This window comes from Vombatus ursinus, unplaced genomic scaffold, assembly GCF_900497805.2.
Source record: "Vombatus ursinus unplaced genomic scaffold, bare-nosed wombat genome assembly UNPS02014779.1, whole genome shotgun sequence".
In the NCBI taxonomy this organism is placed as follows: Eukaryota; Metazoa; Chordata; class Mammalia; order Diprotodontia; family Vombatidae; genus Vombatus; species Vombatus ursinus.
In genome coordinates, this window is record NW_020954557.1 from 56792463 (window position 1) to 56811590 (window position 19128).

The following is a 19128-nucleotide window of genomic DNA, read 5'->3' on the forward strand; positions in this document are numbered from 1 at the left end:
CCCCTCTTCTACAGATATCATCTATCTGCCATCTATCTCTCTATCTATCTTTCTATCTATCTACCTGTCTACTCCATTTTCTCCTCAATTCATTTTTACTCTTTTGTAAGGTCTTACTGATTATAATATTCTGCCATCCTCAGAAATAATTTGTAAACAAGATTGTACTTTAAATCAGTATTGTCTTTGGCTTCCATGTCTTTCCACTGGGCAGGAAGATCAAGTGTTTGTTGACTGATAGATTCCTTCTCCTTGGAGACCCTTTGACTTGCCAGTTATCTATACTAATATGATAAGATTCCTTTTATGTATATGTTGGACTAGATGGCTACTGAGATCCCTTCCAACTCCCAAATTCTTTGGTTCTGTAATTTTGGCAATGGTATTAGTTAATCAGTCAGTTCATAAGCATTTATTAAGACCATTGAAGATGGTCTTAGAGGGATAGCATCCTGGGCCATTGACAGCTGTTTTGACTTTTGTCTTGCCATTGAACTTCAATGACCCTGGAGGAGAGAGAGGCTGATAACTTTGCACAGCTCTGCCTCACTAAAATTCAATTCATGCACAAGTCAAAACATTACCCATGAGATGGCATTGGTCCTCTTTGAGAATGAAAGACCAACAACAACAACAACATGTTGGATGGCAGAGTCACGATGCAAAAAGATCTGATAGGTTGGAAAATGGGACTGAATCTAATAAGATGAATCTTAGTAGGGATTAAATATAAATTTTTCCCTTTGATCCAGCTATAGAACTTCTAGGGCTGTATCCCAAAGAGATCATACAAATAGGAAAAGGACCCACGTATACAAAAATATTTATAGCTGCTCTTTTTGTGGTGGCAAATAATTGGAAATTGAAAGGATGCCCATCAATTGGGGAATGGCTGAACAAGCTGTGGTATATGAATGTAATGGAATACTATTGTGCTATAAGAAATGATGAACGGGCTGACTTCAGAAAAACCTGGAAAGACTTACATGGTCTGATGTGGAGTGAAGTGAGCAGAACTAGGAGAATGTTGTACACAGTAACAGCCACTTTGTGCAATAACTAATATTGATAGACTTAACCCTTCTCAACAATGCAAGGATCTAAGACATCTCCAAAGGCCCCATGATGGAAAATGCTATCAACATCCAAAGAACTATAGAGTTTGAATGCAGATTGAAGCATACTATTTGCTATTTTTTCTTCTATTGTGTTTTGTGTCCTCTTTCTGGTGGTTCCTCCTATTGGTTCTAATTCTTACTTACAGCATCGCTAATGTAAAAATATGTTTAATAGGAATGTATATGTATAGCCTATATCAGATTGCGTGCTGTCTTGGGGAGGGAGGTGGGAAGGGAAGCGGAGAAAAATGTAATACTCAAAAGCTTATGGAAGAGATTGTTGATAAATCAAAATAAATTAATAAAGTTTAAAAAATGTATAAATTTCTACTTGGTTTTAAAAATCAATTTGACAGGTGTAAAGTGAGGGAAGACATTCTAGAATGTGGTTTGGATGAAAAAGATATGGGTGTTTTAGTGGACTGCAATATCAAAATGTCAGTAATGCAACATATTGCCCCCCCTCCCCCAAAAGTTTTCCCTACATTGTATTGAGTCCAGAATGAGGAATTTTGTAGACCTGACCTTGATAGGCTACATCTAAAATATTTTGTTCAGTTCTGTATACACTGAAAAGCTAGAATGTGTTCAAAGGTAAGCTACCAGATGATAAAAAGACTGGAGACTATGTTATATAAAGCACTGGTAATGCTCAGCCACATGAAGAAAAGACTTCAGGGAAGCATAATAGCTGTCTTCTGCTATTTGAATGTCTGTCATATAAAAGAGATAAGAGACTTGTCCACTAGGTCTTGGTAGGCATTGGATGGAAGTTGCAATGAGGAAGATTTCAACTCAATGTATAAAAACAATAACAACAACAACAAAGACCTCATAATTATTAGACCTATTCAAAATTAAACTAGGAAGGTAGTAGGTTCTTCCTCAAAGGAGGTTTTCAAGCGGGGATTGGATGACCACTTGTAAGAGATGTTGCATTCTTGTTAGAGGTATAGTAAGACTGAATTAGATAGCCTCTGAAATCCCTTCGATCCCCAAGACTCTGAGATCCTATGTACCCTTTGGTAAAAAAGGCACTTTTTATTGCCCTCTAGGATCAGGAGAAATAAGTGTAATCCTTCTTTCACACACAAACTTTAAAATCTCATAAAACTGCAATCATGTTCCCCTTCAAGACTTTCTTACAGAAGAAATATCTCCATTGCTTCAGTTCTTGCTGCTGCTGCTGCTGCTGTTGTTGAGTCATTCAGTGTCCAAATCTCCATGACCCCATGGACCCTACTAACCATGGTGTTTTCTTGGCAAAGATACTGGATAATGGAGTGCTTTACCATTACTTTCTCCAGTGGATTAAGGCAGAGATTAAATTACTTGCCCAAGGTCACATAGCTAATAAGTGTTTGAGGCCAGATTTGAACTCAGGTCTTCCTGACTAGGTCCAGTGTTCTATCCACTGAGCCATTTAGCTGCTTCAACCAAGTTTTAAAATAATCTTGATTCTAGTCCCTCCCATTTTGTTCACACTCCTTTAAACTTGATCCAGCTTGCCAATACCATTTCCAAGATATGGCATGATGAACAGTATTTCATACTTCAAATGATGGTTAATTGGGGCAATGTAGGCACTTAAATATTTGTTAGATTGAATTAAATTGAGTGAATTTAAATTACATTACTACTTTTTCTTTCTTCTATTAATATAGCCTAAGACTGAGGTAGATGTAGCCTGTGCATAGAGGGCTCACCTTGGAGTCTGGACGACCAAGTTTAAATCCTGCGTCTCTCCCTTTCCATATGACCCCAAGAATTTAGTTCACTTAATCCCTAAGTACCTGAGATAATTCTCTAAGGTAGATTACAGGAAAGCTGCATTGATGAAGGGACTTTCCTACAACAATGACAAGCATAGGTCCAATATTAGCTATTTTGGCTACCATATCAAACTGCTATCTCAGAATGATTTTCAGTCCAATAAAATGCCCAAGCCTTTGCCCCATGTAATGCTATGCAATGAAACACAGAGTATGCACAAATCATTTGCCCTTCTTCCTGAGGCAAATGCGGTGGCACATGTGTATGTGCCATTTCAATTTAATATATTCCTTTTTTGAATTGCAAAGACCCTGTCTCCTTTACCCCTTTAAAGTAGAGGGCATGACCTTTCAGTGTCTTCATGCCCCTTTTCCTTTAGAATTGTAGCAAAAAAAAAAAATCACCTCTATCTTCACTATTGGCTCCTCATATCACTGAGAATCAGAATTCATTGAGCCTCGGATTGTTACCCAAGAAGAGGAAATATGAATTAAGTTTAGACTAGGAGACAGGTTAATTTTATGCTATGGATGACTGGTTGTGGTACTAGTAATGCTGCTTAATCTAAGAGAATCTTAACATCTTAATATCTTAAAATCTTAATCTAAGAGAAACTATAGGTTCAGACATTAGGTTTATATGCTTAATTGAAGAGCTGATTAGGGCACTGTCAATAATTGCAGCCCTGATGACATTCTCATCCACCCCAATTCCACTGACCAACTTTCATCAATAATGGATCACCTTGATCCAACCCATCTTGCTGCCACCTACTGCTTCCAAGTCAAACAGCAGAGGCAATGTGACAGTGGCAAGAGAGCTAGGGCTGGCATCAGGCAACCACCTGTGCCACTGACTACCTTTGAGATCTTAGGCAAGTCACATAAAGCTTGGTGCCTCATTTTCCCCATATGTAAAATGAGGGAATTGTTGTAGAGACCTCAAAGGCACTTCAAACTTTATACCTATGAACCTCTTTGCCTATCCAACTGCTTCCCCCATTCTAGTTGCTACAACATTCCTCAAAGAAACTAGTTTCCCCAAATTCAATGCTTTTTAATGATTACCATAACATTTCTGCCTAAAATAGGTTTTGAAATTAAGTCAAATAAGCTGTCCAATGAAAGAAAACTCTTACCTTCTAAATCTTCCTTCTCAAAGTGTGTTTTGAGGATTGAGCGAGTTCCGCCCCTATCCACAACAGCTTCTTCATCATTTCTCTGCAGAATGAAGGAGGAAAAAAGAATATAGTTCAAAATCATCCAGAGGTTAAATATGTTATTTTACCTTCAAGAATCTACTTTAATACCAGTATTCTATCTGGTGATTAGTTACTGGTGTACAAGGAAGGAACTAAATTGCCTGAGAATATATCCACAGGAGAAATGTCTCATTTTCAATGAAGCTAAAGACAGAAAGGTATTCTAGATTGAGTCCATTCTAAGGCAACAGGAATGAATGAGCAAATCAGCAGACATAATATTAATTATTAATAATATCAATTGTTTTAATATTTATTGTTACTAATAATATTAATAACTATTAGACATAAAAATAAATAAGCTTGACACCTGCTTTTATGACATTTATAATCTAGAAGCAGGTGGAATATAGAAGGGAACAGTTAGAGTAATTATTTATTTTTTGAAATTCCCTGTATTTTATCTTTGAGATACAATTCCTACATCAAGATGACATTTTGAACTAAGCAAGCAAAATATAAAAAAAAACATTAGTAGCATTAACTGTTAATATTATGGTGAGGTTAGAGGATGCCCGTGCTATTAAAAATGAAAAAAGAAAAATAATCCCTTGAAAGCAATTAGTAGTAATAACAAAGTGAACTACAATTCATTATTTTGCTTCAAGAGGAAGTATGTTGTTCTAATGGTAAACCATCAACCATGATTATTTACATTCAATTCAACAAGTATTTATTAAATGTCTATTCTAGGCACTAGATATGCAAAGATGGACAATGAAATTATTCCTGACCTCAGAGAGTTTTTGGTCTAATGATCCAGTGGAGGGTAGGGCAAGGTGGTAGGGAAGATATAGCATGTATACAAATATGGATGTTATTAAGTAGAAAATGTGAGAAGGACAGTCAACACATAGACAAAACAGTCTGAGAAATTTAAGTAGCCAGGAAAGGTGGCTCATGCCAGAAACTGGGGAGACTGAGGTTAGTGTGTCTATCCACACTAAGTTTAGTACCAATATGGTGAGTTTTGGTGTTGATCAAAGTGGCCACTGTACTTTTAGCCTGAGGAAGATAGGGTGACCCAGTCCCAAAAAAAGAAAAGAAAAGAAAAGAAAAAGAAGAGGGAAAGAGAGAGAAAGGAAAGAAAAAGAATAAAAAGGGGTGGAGGGAGGGATAAAGGAAAGAAGGAAGGAATTTAAGGACAGAGATGAAGCAAGGGAATCAGGGAAGACTTCATAGAGGGGGTAGTGAAAGAATTGGGCCTTCAAGGAAAATTAGAAACCCAACATATAGAAATGTGGAATGCCATGTTCAAGAAAGAGTGAGTAGGCTAGTGTAGAATGTAGAATGAATGTAGCAAAATAGGGTGTAAGAAGACTGGAAAAGTAGGAGGGGACAGGTTACAAAGTGCTCTAAATGCCATACAGAAAAAATTACATTTTATCCCAGAGGTAATAGGAAGCTATTAGAACTTATTGAGCAGGAGATGTGGCATGATCAAATCTATGCTTTAGAAAAATCACCTTGGTAACTGAGCAGAGGATGGATTAGGGTGTGAAGAGAGCTGAGGCAGAGACCAATTAGAAAGCTCTTGTGATAGTTCAGGTAAGAGCTGCGAAGGGCCTGAAGTAGGATGGTGGCTTTTTGAGTGGAGAGAAGAGAACATTAGTAAGATATGTTCCAAAGGAAGAAACTACAAAATCTGGCAACAGACTGGAGGTGTGGGGTTAGTGGGAGTGAAAAGTCAAGGATGATACCAACATAGTGGGCATGGGTTACTGGAGAGATGATAGTGCCCTAAGTTGTCGTAAGGCAATTTGGAAGAGGGAAGGATTTACGGGATAGATAATGAATTCTACTATGTATATGTTGAGTTTGCGATGCCCATGGGATGTCTAGTTTGAGATGTCTAGAAGGCATTTTGTGGCATGAGAGTGTAGCTTGGCAGAAAGACTAGAGCTGGGTATATAGCTCTGGAAATCATTTGTATAAAGATGATAATTGAATCTATGGAAGATGATAAGATCACCAAATAATATAGGGCTAAAAGATACAACGGCTCAGGATATAGGCTTGAGAAACACCAACAGTAGGTGAGTATGACTTGGATGAAGATTTGGCAAAGGAGATTGAGGAGGAGAAATAAGAGATATAAAGAGAGTCAGGAAAGAGCAGTTTCTGTTAAATGATGAAGTCAGAAACCAGATTACAGAGGGTTTAGAAATGAGTGAGAAGAATGGAAGTAAAAGCATCCTGTATGGATCACTTTCTCAAGGAGTTTAGCCACAAAGGAAAAGAGAGTTATAGGTAATAGCTAGCTGGGATGTGGGATCATATGAGTGATTCTAAAATTGAGGAGATATGGATTTGTTTGTAGACCCTAGGGAAAGAACCAGTAGATATGGAATGAGGTGAGATGAAGTGGTAAGTCAAGGTAACTGAAACTAAGGATGATAGTGGAAACAATTTGCTGGAATAGACATGAACAGATGGTATCAAGGGTGCATGTAGAAGGATTTATTTGATTAGGAATGGAGCCACATCTTCTAAACTAGAGTGAAGGAGGATATAATGGCGGAAGATGTGTGAGAGGTATGAGTTAAGGAGAAGTGGATAAAGGAAGGCTCTTAAGGAATGACTTTAATTTCTTTTAGATACTTATAAGGCAAGGGCTTCAGCTGGAAGTATATGGGGAGGAGATGCTGGTAAATATTTGGAACAATCATTGTGGAAAACAGGAGAGTGAATCAATTAGTATATGATAAATGTTTATCTTGATGCAATAAGGACTCAGTTGAAACTAGATAACAAATTTTGGTGGACTAAGTTGGCATCATTTTATGATTTCTGTTAGCTCTATTTGGCACACAGTAGCAGGTGAAAAGAAACCTTCAGTCTTCTCTCTACAGGGGATCTGGAATTTGGGATCCTGGTAGTGGTGGTGCAGTATTAGCTTAAAATTTGAAGTGAATTTCATGGAGTTAAGACCAAGGCCTACTGGTAAGGGAAAATATATAAAGTTATGTTACTGCATACATAAGCTACATGTATCCTGTGGTACCACAGGAAATTACTGACATTCTTCTATCTTGATCCTAGGATGAGAGGGCTCCTGTTGGTTCCATTCCTTTCTTCATCCAGATAAGAGTTTTTAACTGTGAGAAAATGAGTGGTAAACATAGACAGTAACCATGAGAGAAGAAAGAGACCAAAGAATGTTGGTGTGGTTGTGTGAAAGACTTCTTAGAGGAGGTTGGACTTGAATTGGTCCTTGAAGAGCAGTATCACTGAAATAGGCATACAGGAAAAGGGCACATTCCAGGAAAGGAAAAAAAAGTTTAAGTTAATAGAGAGCTGAAAATAAGCATGGATGGGAAGGGGATCAGCTTGATTAAGTGATTAAGCTATGCATAAATAGTGGGAGATAAGGCTAGAAAAGTAGGTGGGGAAATGTAAAGGGAATTAGAAGTCAGTCTGAGGGGTTTGCAGTTTATCCCATAGGTAATGGTAAATAATGAAAGGTTTTTAAGAGGCAAAGGGATGTGATTTCTTTTTAAATGGGGAGGGTGTTTTAAGAAGATTAATCTGGTGGTATTATTTAAAAATAGATTAGAATCTGGTGCAGGATATAGACAGAGACTGCACAAAAACTATTAGGAGATAATAACAATGGTCTAGATGCAAAATAACTATGACTTAAGGTAGGGTCATGTGAGTAGGAATAGAGAGGATAGATAGGGGAAAGATTTCAGAGGAAGAATAAAAAATACTTGTGACTAGACATTGGGGATAAAGAAAAAAGGATAAATAAAAATGATGAAAATTTTTGAACCTAAGCTAACTGGGTGAGTGACAGTAGTATTGACAGAAATAGAAAAGTCAAGAAAGGGAGAGTTGGGTTCAAAAAGCTTAGACTAGCTGTAGACATGCAAAATTGGAACCAAGAGCAGGATATATACATGTCAATTTATAACAAGCAGGTGCAAGCATGGGGCATGAGCTTGGGTGAGATGTGAGGGCTGGAGGTACAGCTTTAGGAATTATCCTCACAGAAGTAGTAATAGCCAAAGCCAAGAGAATAAGAAAGTTCACCAAGAAATAGAGTAGAACAAAGGACTGGGTATTAGTAAATGTTCATAGTTAAGTGTTATGAACAAGGAGAGTCAACAATGAATTAAAGAAGGATCAATCAGAAAACTAAGAAGCAAATTGGTATAATACAGTATCACATAAGTATCAGAAGAATTTCGGGGTGGAAGGATAGGGAAAAGAATGGGAAATAGTATCAAAATATAAAAGAAAAAAAATTGAAGAAAACCAGGCCTGAAAATAAGACCTTACATTTATCAAGGCAGTGATCACTGGGAACCTTTAGGAAAACGGTTTCACTACAATGGCTGTGACAAAATCTGGGCTTTAAGTAACCAAGAAAGAAATATGAATGGTGAAAAAGTGGAGGAATCAAATATAGACTAGCATCCCAAGAAATTTATTAAAAGAAAGAAATACCATATTATTCTCCCTATGAGACTTAATGATATTTCCTATGTCTTTCACCATTCCTAGAATCATAAAATGTTAGAGCTAAAAAGGGACTTAAGAAGAGTCCAATCCTTTCATTTTAAAGATTTAAAAACTGAGGACTAATGAAATTTTCCCTAATTTCCCTAAATTCCCTAATAATGAATTTTCCCTAATTAGTTAATGGCAGAACTAGGACTAGAACCCCAAAGTTTTTCCTAAGGATTACCATAATATGTGAGTCAGAGGGGGAGTGGTAGGGCACAGATTTTTTTGGAGGAGGGGAAGCTTCAAACTGTGCAGGAGGATGGGTATATCTCAGGTGTATATGTGTCTCTATGTGTGTACTGCTAAGATGATGTAACCTGTGTCTGAAGAAGTGTTTACTGGGCTGAGCTACAAATTGGCTGCAGTCTTAGGAACAGAATACACTGATGTGTTTGGGTGGTAATCAACAGCATTTTCCTTTTATAATACCTTCTGAATCTTCTATTCTCCTGGGATACCTATGATTGTTCACAGGACCCTACCAATCAGAGATGATGGAACCCTACAGAAGCACACTTTCAGGTGGTCAGAACCTGTCCACCAGGATGTCCTATTAACACTTGCAACTCAGTATATTACAAAATGAATTCATTATGTTCTTCCCAAATTCTGCTCCTCTCCCCAAAATTCTTATTTGTATTAATTGCACCAACATTCTACAAGTCATCCACATTTGATATCTTTGATTTTTCCTCCTCCCTCTATTTCCAACAGGTTGCCAAAGCCTGTAATTTTGACCTTTAAAACATTTTGGAGGGGGCAGCTAGGTGGTACAGTGGATAAGAGCTCTGGCCTTGCAGTCAGGAAGATCTGAGTTCAAATATGGCCTCAAACATTTGACACTTACTAGCTGTGTGACCCTGGGCAAGTTACTTAACCCCAACTGCCTCACCAAAAAACAAAACAAACAAATAAACAAAAAAACTTTTTGGACATCTGTTTCTCCCTTTCTATTCCTATTGCTGCCACTACCCTTGACCCTAGGTCAAGGCCTTAGTACCTCTCACCACACATCAGTAGCTACCAACTCTACCTACCTCCAGTATCTCCCTGCTATGCTCTCCTTCTTGTTACCCCATTCTTAATCTCTGCCTGTTGAAACTTCAATGCCCAGATCAAAGGTTGTCTTTTTCATGTAGCACTACATAATTTCTATTGCTGGAAGCAATCTCTCCTTCCTCTAGATATACAAAGCACTTTGTTTTATATATGTTCTATGCCTTATTCCTCTTTGTATCTCCTCAGTGCCTAACCCTAGCAAAATGCCTTGCACTGGTAGGCACCCTACAAACACGAACTGAATTATGAGAAACTGTACAGCAAATGATTATTTTTCCTTTTTTTCCAACAAGATGGGGAACACTTGTGTAAGACAATACAAAGGAAAGGATCCAGAAAACTGTACAAGGGAGAGATACTCATGGGAGTCAGGTTCCTAAGGAGTTGACAGAAGAATAGGATCTTGAATACACAAAAGAAGATCCCAGATATCAGCCTTAGAAAAAGAAAGCTCTACAATTAGAGGGGAGGATGAGAAAACAGATGCAAAGACAAAGGTATTTTGATGTAGAGAGAATAGTATATTTAGTAAAGAATCATATGGCCTTGACTTTCCTCAGAAAAGTAAGAGTTGTCATCTCAAAAGATTTATAGAGTGGTAGGTTGGATAGTAGATTTGAAGCCTTAAGAGTTTAAATGCATTGTTATATCCAGGGCTAATCTTATAAGCAGAGATGGTAAGCAACATCCTATGTGATGTGACCTGAGGGACCAAGAAATAACTTCCTTGCTTAAAATTATCTTCCTCATTTGCTCTGTAGGGTTATCTCAAATTCCCACACTTTTCCCTACTCTTAAAATAATTAATTGCAAACACCCATTGAAGATAGTTAAAATATAAATAGAGAGAAGGGAAGTGAAAAATTAAGTATCATCAGCCATTAACACCTCAGCCAAAACCAGTTTGTCAAATGAGCTAAACCAGTCACCTAGTGGCATTGAGTCAATGGCAGAAAGAATAAGTAGGATGGAAGTGTAGTCTTTTTTTTTTTGTTAAGGGCTGGGAGGAGAGAAGAAGCGTAAGGCCTGAAACATGAGACATTGGGTAATGTGCTGCAGTGGGGTGGGGAGAAATAGTTTAAAAAGACAGAGGAAGGCCCAAAGCCTTTTTGTCTGGGAGAGTATAAAATTGAAATGGGGTGGGGGTGAGGAGTGTGAACATAAAAGGAAATGAAGCTGCACTGGAAACAAATGACCTATTTCACAATTTTGCTTAGGGCCATCCTGGGTAATATCTTAGTACAATGGAGTAAGATGCTTTAAATGTCCAGTTGGCTTTATGGATGATGCCCAATTAGTTTCCATTGACAGAAAAGTATAAGACCATAGGATATCATGTTTTTGAGCTGTCCCAATCATATGTATTAAGCACTGGCCACGCAGAGATAAATGGAGTACTCTGCAAGACTTAATTGAACAAGACATCACATTTCAACCTTTAACTCCCAAAATGTTTGTTCCCTGTTCACCAAAAGGGATATCCCAACCAACCCAGCTAAGGGTTTAGTAGGTACTGCCTAATTAGCACTGTAATGGATGGTATGGCAGTATTTAAACAACAGGAAAGAGGAGGATGACTCAGATTTAAATAGCCCTTTCATGTTTTATAAAATGCTTATATGTTTTATCTCACTTGAACAGCACAACATCTAAGTGAGGTAGGTAGTACATATATTGACAGATGAGGAAACAGAATCCCTACGAATTTATGACTTGCTTAAGGTCTAAAGCCAGAACTCAAACCTAATGCTTTACACTCTACCCTTTTGCCTTCTTAAACTCCCTTCTCTCTGAGGATAGCTAAAAATGGTTCTCAAGCTGCAACTCTTTTTAAGGCAGAAAAGGCTTCATTAACAATACTACTGAATAAAAGTAAATACTGTGACCTGTTTGACAAATATAAAATGCTTTTTAATTGGTTAAAATAATCATGATAATGGTTTTGAGTTCCATGCTATTTATAGATCAGTGCTTTCAACTGATGATTTGGGAAAGATTACAGACAGATTTCACTCCAGGGTGAGCCCATATAGTGTTTCACAGGCATCAAAAATAAAACTCAGCAAAGGACAATATGCTATTTTGCCAGTGGTCCTTTTGTCCCTTTTTTTGCAATATGTTCTATTTGAGCAGAAGCAAGGCCAGTGGTTTGGAATCAGAGAGAACAGAAATCAGGCATGACGTACGAGTGAGGGAATGTGAAAATGAAGGAAGGATTTCCTGATGTTCTTTTGTTCTTCTCTTTAGCAGTATTTCTTCAGGTTCCATCAGTCAAACTGAAGGTCTAGATGACAGCAACAATGCAACAAAGACAGTGAGGGCTTTATACAGTTTAGAATCTTTTCTTCCCACACTAATGTTAAAAGAACAAGAGTATACTCTGGCTCCTAGATTAATACATGTTTCCTCAAGGTTTGATCTTAATAACTTCACAGAGAAATTTTTTTTCTTTTTTTGCACAGGAAGATAATCAAATATGTGTCACACTAGGATGTAATCATACCCTCTGGGGTGCTATCAAGCAGAATGCTGAAGGCTAAGTCATGCAACCATGTCAGATGTCAGAAGGAGGGCTGTTCCAATATGACTCACCCACAACAGTCTCTTAATGCAATTACAAAATTAGTATTTATAAATGCGAGAGAAAAAATGATGCATTATTGCAGATGAAATAATGTAGATAATATACCTTGTAAACATTAAAACAATATATTATACATGTATGTGTGTATATGTTTACATACATATATATCTGAATATTATTATTTTTTGTTTCTTTATAGGGAACATTTAAGTTTGCTTTGTGCAAGGTTCTTTAAACAACTCATTATACAATAGCATTTATTTCTTGTGCCTACGAGAAAATAAATGCTGTGTCCATATGCAAATATGTTATTGGCCCACTCTCAGTAGAAGAAGGGTTTTGTTTTTCTAGTAATGGTGATATTCATACATGCTTTCCAGTCTAGTTTCCCCTGTGAACAATGGTATGCTTTTATATCGTGGCTTACCAGGACTGAAGTACAATCTGTGGACTTGGAACAGTTATTTTTGCAAAGCCAGTTGGCCTGCTTGAGGATGCAGTCTTCATCCATGACCTCATTAACATTATGTGAGGCCCAAGATAGTTTGCTGTATATGTTAAACCTTGCTAGCAAATAGCTTCTGCACATGTTGGTAGTTGAGAGTTGTATGGGGTGAGGGGATTCTCCTAACTCAAAGCAAGAAAAAGTTTTCCTTAAAAGTAGAGGATATTTGTACCAAATACATGACTTCCTGGAAGCCAAATAATTCAGTTGTGTTATTATGTTTTCTTCAATGTCAGTAACTTTTATTGATCCCATATCATAATAGTTTAGCTGCCTAGTGCCTTCTGTAAGTCATCATATTAATTTGTAATCACTAAAACTATTATAGATGATATTTCCTTTGAGTTCAAAGACACTGCTATCAGAATTTATATTTGGTTTTATGGTAGTGAGGATTAGTTTATATTTTTTCCTCCCTATCTGATCGCTTGTTTTAGTCTCCTTGTCTGGATTGTCATCCATATTACACTTCTCACCTGCAGTTGTACCCCAAGGTTCTGTCCAGAGCCTTATCATTTTCTCTCCACACTTTCTGTTTCTCTATCTCTGTGTCTGTCTGCCTGCCTCTCTGTCTGTTTGTCTGTCTCTTTCTCAGAGGCCTCATTAGTCACCATGTTCTCATGGGTTTCATTATCATCTCTATGCTGATAACTGCCTTTCTATATATCCAATTCTAGTTTCATTCCTGTATCACCGGGAACCTACCAAACATTATGAATTTCATGTCCCCTGGGCATCTCAAAATCAACATATAGAACTCATTATCTTTCTCCACTACTCCAAAACCCACCCTGCTTCAAAACTTCCTTATTTCTGTTGAGGATGTCAAAATACTTCCTCATTACCCATGTTGCCAACCTCAATGACAACCTCAACACCATTCTCACTCACCTCATGTATCAAATCACTGGTAAAATGTCATTTCTAGCTCCACATCTCTCACATTTGCCCTATTCTCTCCATTCATACTACCACTACCCAGGTTCACACCCTTATCACTCTTGTCTGGACTATTGCAATAACCTTCCTAATTGGTTTCTTGCCTCAAGTTTCTCCCCATGCACCTGACAAAATGATTTCTTAATATATAATCATATCACTCCATTACTCAATAAACTCTAATAACTGCCTATTATCTTGAAGATCAAATATGAATTCTTTTGTTTAGTACTGAAAATGCTTCACAATCTGGCCCCAACTTAGTTTTTCTAGCCCGGTGTATATCACCCTTCTTCAGAACACTACAGCCCAATACCTAGTCAAACAGCCTTCTTAAGACTCTCTCATATGTAAATTCAACTCCCTTCCCCATTTCTTTGTACTAGATGTTCCCCATGTCTAGAGTTCCTGGCCTCCCTCTTCATCTTCCCCTCTTGGAATCTCTAGGTTCCTTCAGGTCAAGTACAGCCTTCCTTCAAAAGTTATCTTATATCTATTTTGTATCAATTTAATATACCTCTTCATATGTACCTGCTGCTGGATTGTAAGATCTCTTTTTTTTGATGGGAAAAATTGCATCTTTAATTTCAAGAACTTTTAGTTTTGTTTGCAATCCTATGAATTTTTAATGTTCTTAATTTTTATATATTTTTTAAGTTTTATTGCTGTATTTTGTTTTTATATTACAAATGTTTATGGTTATTCCCACTTTATAAGAGATCTCTTATAACAAAGTGAAACAGTAAAATAAAATAGTAGTGACCTTACCTGAAAGTATGTGCAACATTTCACATCTCGAGAAATACCCACCTTTCTGGTTTTTTTAATTAAAAAATATATTTCCTTTCTCTCCCACCTCTTACTCCAGTGGGGAAAAACAAATTTCTTGTAACAAACATGCATAGCCAAGCAAAACCAATTCCTTTAATGACTGTATACAAAAGTATATGTATCTCATTCTGCACCCTAAATCTGTCACATCTCTGAAATAGAGAGCATGTTTCATAAGCTCTTTTACGGAATGGGCTATTTCAGTTTTATCTTTTTATCCCCAAAGCCTAGCACAGTGTGTGGTACCTTCTGATTACTTAATAGATGCTTGTTGATTGATTTACTAATGTTGATTTTTTTCTTACGTAACTACAACCACTGGCTCATCATGTATAGTTTATTCCAAAGGATACATAGAATGCTTAGGTGTTGAGTTGCTCAAGCCCACCATTTAAAATTCCTAACATTTGAGATGACTGTGCTTTATAGTCTCATTAGTATCGGACCTTCCTCATGTGATTTAGTCTCTAGACCCTTCACCAACTAAGTCACTTACCTCTGATTGTGTTCCAACTTGCCATAGCAACAATGATGAAGTTTAAAGGATTCTTAGCAATTAGCTAGCCACTCCTCTTATTTTACAGAACTGGAAACTGAGGCCTAGAGTGAAGTTACTTGCACAAAGTCAATAGCACAGCTGAGATTTGAACCCACGACCTATGACTCCAAATTCAATAATCTTTCCTATATATGGCATGCTTTTTCCTTGAAATGTGGTATTCAAAACTAAATAAATTAATCTGGATATTGTCTGACTAGGCACAGTACAGTAAGATAGTTACCTCCTGTGTCCTGGGCACAATATTGAATTTAAGATTTGTCAGGTTATATTGCTGATGCATATTCAAATTGAAGCCCACTAAAACCTTAATGCATCCTTTAAATATGTCACAAACAGTCATGAAATCTAAATCACCTTCTTAAGAGCCTTACACCCAGTGATTAGTTTAGTTTCTTGGTTGAATTTGTATCCATGTATGTGTGTATTTCACCCTCTAGTACGAGAGTCTACTTTCATAACCACAATACAACTACAAATTCTGGATATGTGTTCACTTGCTACTTGGTTAATTTTTCTTCCTAAAGTACTAGCAGTGAGAGAACTATTTTCATGATATTTTACATGTCTAAAACTGCTGTTCTAGAAAGAATAAAATGATGCATCAAAATAGGACACCTAAATGTTATGATTAGAAAGAGAAGTGCTGACTCAATCCAATTCATTGAACATTTAATGAGTACCTACTATATAACGGGTACTATGTTCTTTGGATTGCAATTTGGATTTGCATTAAAGCTGAATCTCACTGCTCCAGAGTTATTCCATAGTTATTATTGAGGTTAACAATCTTCCTAACACTATTTTGATCCTATTGCTTCCTTGTTGGATTCAAATTCATTTCCTAGAATCAAAGAATTTCTGAATTGGAAAGGACTTCGGATGCAATCTATTTCAGTCTGTACCTAAACAAGGATTCCATCTACAACATGTCACACAAGTGATCATCCAGCCTTCACTTAAATAATTTCAATGAAGGGAAACCCTTATTTTTAGGGAAATTATAATAAAAGCCTGAAGGATGGAGTTGGGTGGGGGGTAGGGGATGGGAGGAGGGAGATACATGGACAGCTGCATACCTAAAATGGCTTTTGATAGGAAAATCAACTCTCTAAAGCGTTTACTTAGATTCAGAACCATGGACAGGGCTTTTAAAAAGCAGCTCAGTGAAATACTGTGAATGAAGCTTTGCCATTTTATACCATGTCTGATTGACTGATTTTTAGAAAAGATAAAAAACAAAAACAAAAATAAAGCGTGCTCTTGTTTTGTTTTGTTTTTTTCTCCCCTGCATATCAGTAGTGTCATGGGGGCGGAGGAAGGGGCTCTTCTTGTCTTTAGTTCTTGAGTTTTTGGTGAGTTAATGAGGAGTCTGAGGTGGGATTGATGGAGTGGTGTGGTCTACTCTTATGTTTTGTTAATAGTGATCTAAATATCAAAACTTACTATTTATATTTACTATGAAAAAACAACATCCTAGGAATTCTAACGCAGCATGCATCCTCAAAGAAACTTTTGCATAAGAATTTTTTTTCTTCTATAAAATTAAACATGGTCAATAAATAAATGTGAAAGAACTTTTTTGAGAGAAGAGGAGACCAATTCTGCTAAAATGTTAACGTGGAGGAAATGGTTCAAGTAGCCAAGATACTGCTGCTGCCTTGTTAAAAAAAAAAAAAAGACAACATGGTCTTGTTCCCAGTTCTGGAAAGTTAATCCACATAATCAGGCACCTGCTCTATTTTAGCTGCCAAATTACTCATAGGGACACTTTGTTACCCCCAAAACACAGAAAAGGAATTGAAAAAATGCAATTCAATCAGTAAACCAACAAGTATTTATTAAGCGCCTATATGTCATACATAGGACAGAGAATAGAGGATAGACCTAAAGCAAGGTCCTTATGAGATTAACATACCATTTATTCGAAGACATCTCTATTTTTCCTTCATGGACCACATTTTTTTTCTTATATGTAAAGTAAAAAGGAAGAAGAGGAAACTGTCTGGATAATAAGGATCTTGCACTTAGTAAGGAGCTTGCACATTTACTAACAGTAAATGTTTCTTGACTTGAATAATAAAGGAAGTGATTTTGCCAGCATATGGATTACCAGTAATAGTTGCAAAGGCCTAGGCTTAAGTCAGAAAAGATGGAAATTATTTTTCTAAGATTTTAACAATCCAAAAAAAATCACTGGAAAATACAGTTTTTCAAATAGCAGAATTAGCATAACCTTTTGCCTTGAGTTAGCAACCACACATTAGCTTTAGATCATTAGATTGAGATTTGTATAAAATATTTTAGCTTGACAATCTATCACTGCAATGTGAAGCAGATTTCTTGCTCTAGTACACATACCTCTCTTGTCCTTATCTTTGCTTCTCTTGAATATAACTCCTTGTAGGTGGACTAATTTATGAAAATATCAGAAATGACAGCAAATTTTCTTAATGTCACCCAAGTTAAAAAAGGAAGGAAAATGAATATATGCATACTTACATATATATGTATTATATGTATACATACTTAAGTATCTATGTATATATATGCATATAAATGTATATGTGTATGTATGTATATATCCCAGAATTCTGATGAGAGTCTTGAAGAAGCTTAGATTGCATGGATACAAAATACCATCTTCTATGCCATCCCTGAAGTAATGGAAGATCATGTGATTCTTGCATCTAGATCTGGAAAGAACCTTAAAGATCATCTAATCCATTGCCTTCATTTATGGAATGAACAAGCAGAAACAGAGAAGGGTACTGCTTTGCCCATGTCCTCTGCCTCCAAAATTCAGTGTTTGGGGTAAATCTTTTTCTCTAGGATTATTATTAAAAAGTGTAAAATATACAAAACTTCAATAAAAATTAGTTATGTATCTCAGGGACACCCCTTTTGTTTCACTTGGGGAAAATTTAATCCTTTTGCAACATGAATTCTTGGTTCACGTACAATGTTTGTTCTAGCCTCTGTGTCTTTCCTCATGTTGTTCCTTTCTCTCTCTCTCTCTCTCTCTCTCTCTCTCTCTCTCTCTCTCTCTCTCTCTCACTCTCTCTCTCTCTCTCTCTCTCTCTCTCTCTCTCTCTCTCTCTCTCTCATCCTTGGATATCCAAATCTCAACTATTACTCAACAACTAGATCTTTTCACTATAACACATTAAGCTTCTAGGTTCTGGTTTATTTTTCCCTTTTCTGTATTCCTAGGATATCATATAATATTTGAGGTGAAAGGGACCTCAGAGATCATCTGGTCTAACTTCCACATTTTATTGATGAGGGTGATCAGAGATAATAAGTGACCTATTCAAAACCATACTTATTATTGGCAATGTTGAGACTGAAACCAAGCACATGACTGACAAACTCTCTATCATTACAAACTTTGATGGTTCCCTATTACCTCTAAGATAAAATACCAATTCCTTGGCCAGGGACTTAGAGGACTTCATAATCTGGTTCGGGCCTATCTTTCCAGGCCTATTTACTATTATTCCCTTTCACATATTCTATATTCCAGTCAAGTTTAACTACTTGCTGTTCTCAGAATTCAATATTCCATCATTCCGGCTTCCATGCCTTTGCCCAGGGCTGTCATCCTTCTTGCCTGGATTCTGTTCCTTCCCTATTTTTTACCTCTTAGAAAGTCTTAACTTCTTTAAGGCTCAATTCATGTGTCAACTCCTTTGCTCAGAGGCATTTCCTGATAACTGAATTGTTAGCACCCTTTCCCTCCTCAAATTACTGCATATGTGTATGTTGTATCCATTCAGCAGGATATAAGATCCTTGAGGGCAATGACTATCTTCTGTCTGATCTTTTACATAGTAGGACTGGAGAATCAAAGACTGGAAGGGCCTTAGTAGCCATCTAGTCTAATCCTTTTATTTTACAGATGAAGACACTAAGGCACAGAGAGGTTAAGTGACCCATGGAAACCAGTTATATTCCAAAAATTCTTTTGTAAGTCAATTATTTAGA

At 36.8% G+C, this 19128-nt stretch overlaps 1 protein-coding gene across 3 annotated transcripts in view; it reads right to left on the reverse strand.

The window, feature by feature from the left end:
• SLC4A10 (solute carrier family 4 member 10) overlaps positions 1–19128 on the reverse strand; it is a 257305-nt gene that overhangs the window by 216927 nt on the left and 21250 nt on the right. For all 3 annotated transcript variants that reach the window (XM_027865793.1, XM_027865794.1, XM_027865792.1), the window contains exon 2: positions 4030–4111. In XM_027865793.1, the coding sequence (XP_027721594.1) occupies positions 4030–4111 (82 nt within the window). The remainder of the gene's footprint in view (positions 1–4029; positions 4112–19128) is intronic.